The 1,688-nt window shown below is 40.0% G+C and overlaps 1 protein-coding gene across 1 annotated transcript; it reads right to left on the reverse strand.

The window, feature by feature from the left end:
* Positions 1-4: 4 nt before the first annotated feature.
* Positions 5-841, reverse strand: CSUI_005400 (hec ndc80p family protein; the record flags this gene model as incomplete). The annotated part of the gene is made up of 2 exons (XM_068065576.1): positions 585-841; positions 5-175 (listed from the first exon to the last, which is right to left on the reverse strand). Coding segments are annotated over exons 1-2 (402 nt in total), but the record flags the coding sequence as incomplete, so codon positions are not given.
* Positions 842-1,688: the final 847 nt, after the last annotated feature.

A 1,688-nucleotide genomic window follows, 5' to 3' on the forward strand; every position in this document is an offset into this window, starting at 1 on the left:
AAGAAGAAGAAGAGAAGGAGGAGAAGAAGAAGAGAAGAAGAAGAAGAGAAGAAGAAGAAGAAGAGAAGGAGGAGAAGAAGAAGAGATTTGACTTACAGATAGTGTGTTGGATTTGGTTCGTGTCTCGTCCATGGCCTGTCTGTGCGTAGTAGTTCAGTAGCAGGCGAGATATCTTCTACACACCCCAAATATACACATACATCACAATTCAATTACAGATAGATTAAAGATAGATGAAAGATAGATGGAAAGATATGAATGTATACATGTATCTATCTATCTATATAGATGGAGATAGATAGATAGGTAGATAGATAGATAGATCAAAGAGAGATCTGATCTTTTTCCAAAGTGAGGAAGTCTTGAATGACTGAGGCTTCGATCCATACCTTTCGTAAGTAACGACCAACCCCCCCCCAACTTCTTCTGTAAATGAGAGAATCTCTACTCGCGATCCTCTTTTTCTTCTTCTTTCTTTCCCTATTTATCTTGATCTTTCGCCTATCTATCTTCTTCTTTCTTGGCCTCTCTCCTATCTATCTCTCTATCTATCCTTTTCTTCTTGTGTGTCTTTTCTTACGTACCTCCTCTCCAGACACTCCCCCTGCTAGCGAGTCCGCCCTACCATTAGCAGCAGCAGCAGAAGAGGAAGAGGAAGAGAGAGGAGAAGAGAGAAGGGTGTGTGATGACTGGAGAGAAGGATTGAGATTAGGATCTCTATTAAAGACTTCTGACTCGTAGATAAGTAGCTCACACAGCCAGCAAAGTGCATGCAAATGGAGAGGCCACTGATGCCCCGAATTAGGAGCCTGCATAGACGACTTCGCTATGGTCAACGGATACCTACAAGAAGAAAAGACAGAAAGAAAGGAAGAAAGAAAGAGTGAGAACGAGAGAGAGTGAGAGAGCAAGAAAAGAAATATCTGAATAGCCTGTTCAGTTTGAAAGAGACCCTGTAGAGACAAAATGGCCTAGTCGGAAAGACATATGTATAGATAGATATACATACACTCATAGATATAGATAGACGTAGATACATTTATGGATATAGACAGATATAGATACATCCATAGATATACATAGATGTAGACACATTTATGGATATAGACAGATATAGATACCTTCATAGATGTAGAGAGATGGTGATCTATAATGGGAAAAATAGATATCCGTCTCTCTCTCTCTCTCTATAGATATGTGTATGTATGATGTAAGAAAGAAAGAGAGAGAGTGTATGTGGTTTAAGATCTCCCTCACTAGAGCGGGAGGCGTCAATCCTCTAGCACTCCTTATCGCTGAGGTGTATATACACCCTGCTCACAGCATACTAGAAAGAGAAAGATACACAGATAAAGAGGAAGGAATTGGAACGCGATCGCGCGTAACTGGCTATGTATACAGATATGTGTAAAGATATGTATCTAAGACATGCATGCGCCGAATGACACTGCATTGTAGAAGGAGGGCTTATGAAGAGCGACAGAGAGACAGGAAATACTTCTATGTAGCCAAGTGCATCTGTAGATATGTATGCATAGGTGTATCCACCCAAGAGATGAAAGAGGAGTTCTACTATGCTCTACAGAGACATACAGTTCAGGGACACATACAACTTCCATACATGCGAACCTAGACCCTTGTATACATATATATATATATGTATATATATATATGTATACAAGTTCATG

This window comes from Cystoisospora suis, assembly GCF_002600585.1.
Source record: "Cystoisospora suis strain Wien I chromosome Unknown contig_2617, whole genome shotgun sequence".
Taxonomy (NCBI): Eukaryota; Apicomplexa; class Conoidasida; order Eucoccidiorida; family Sarcocystidae; genus Cystoisospora; species Cystoisospora suis.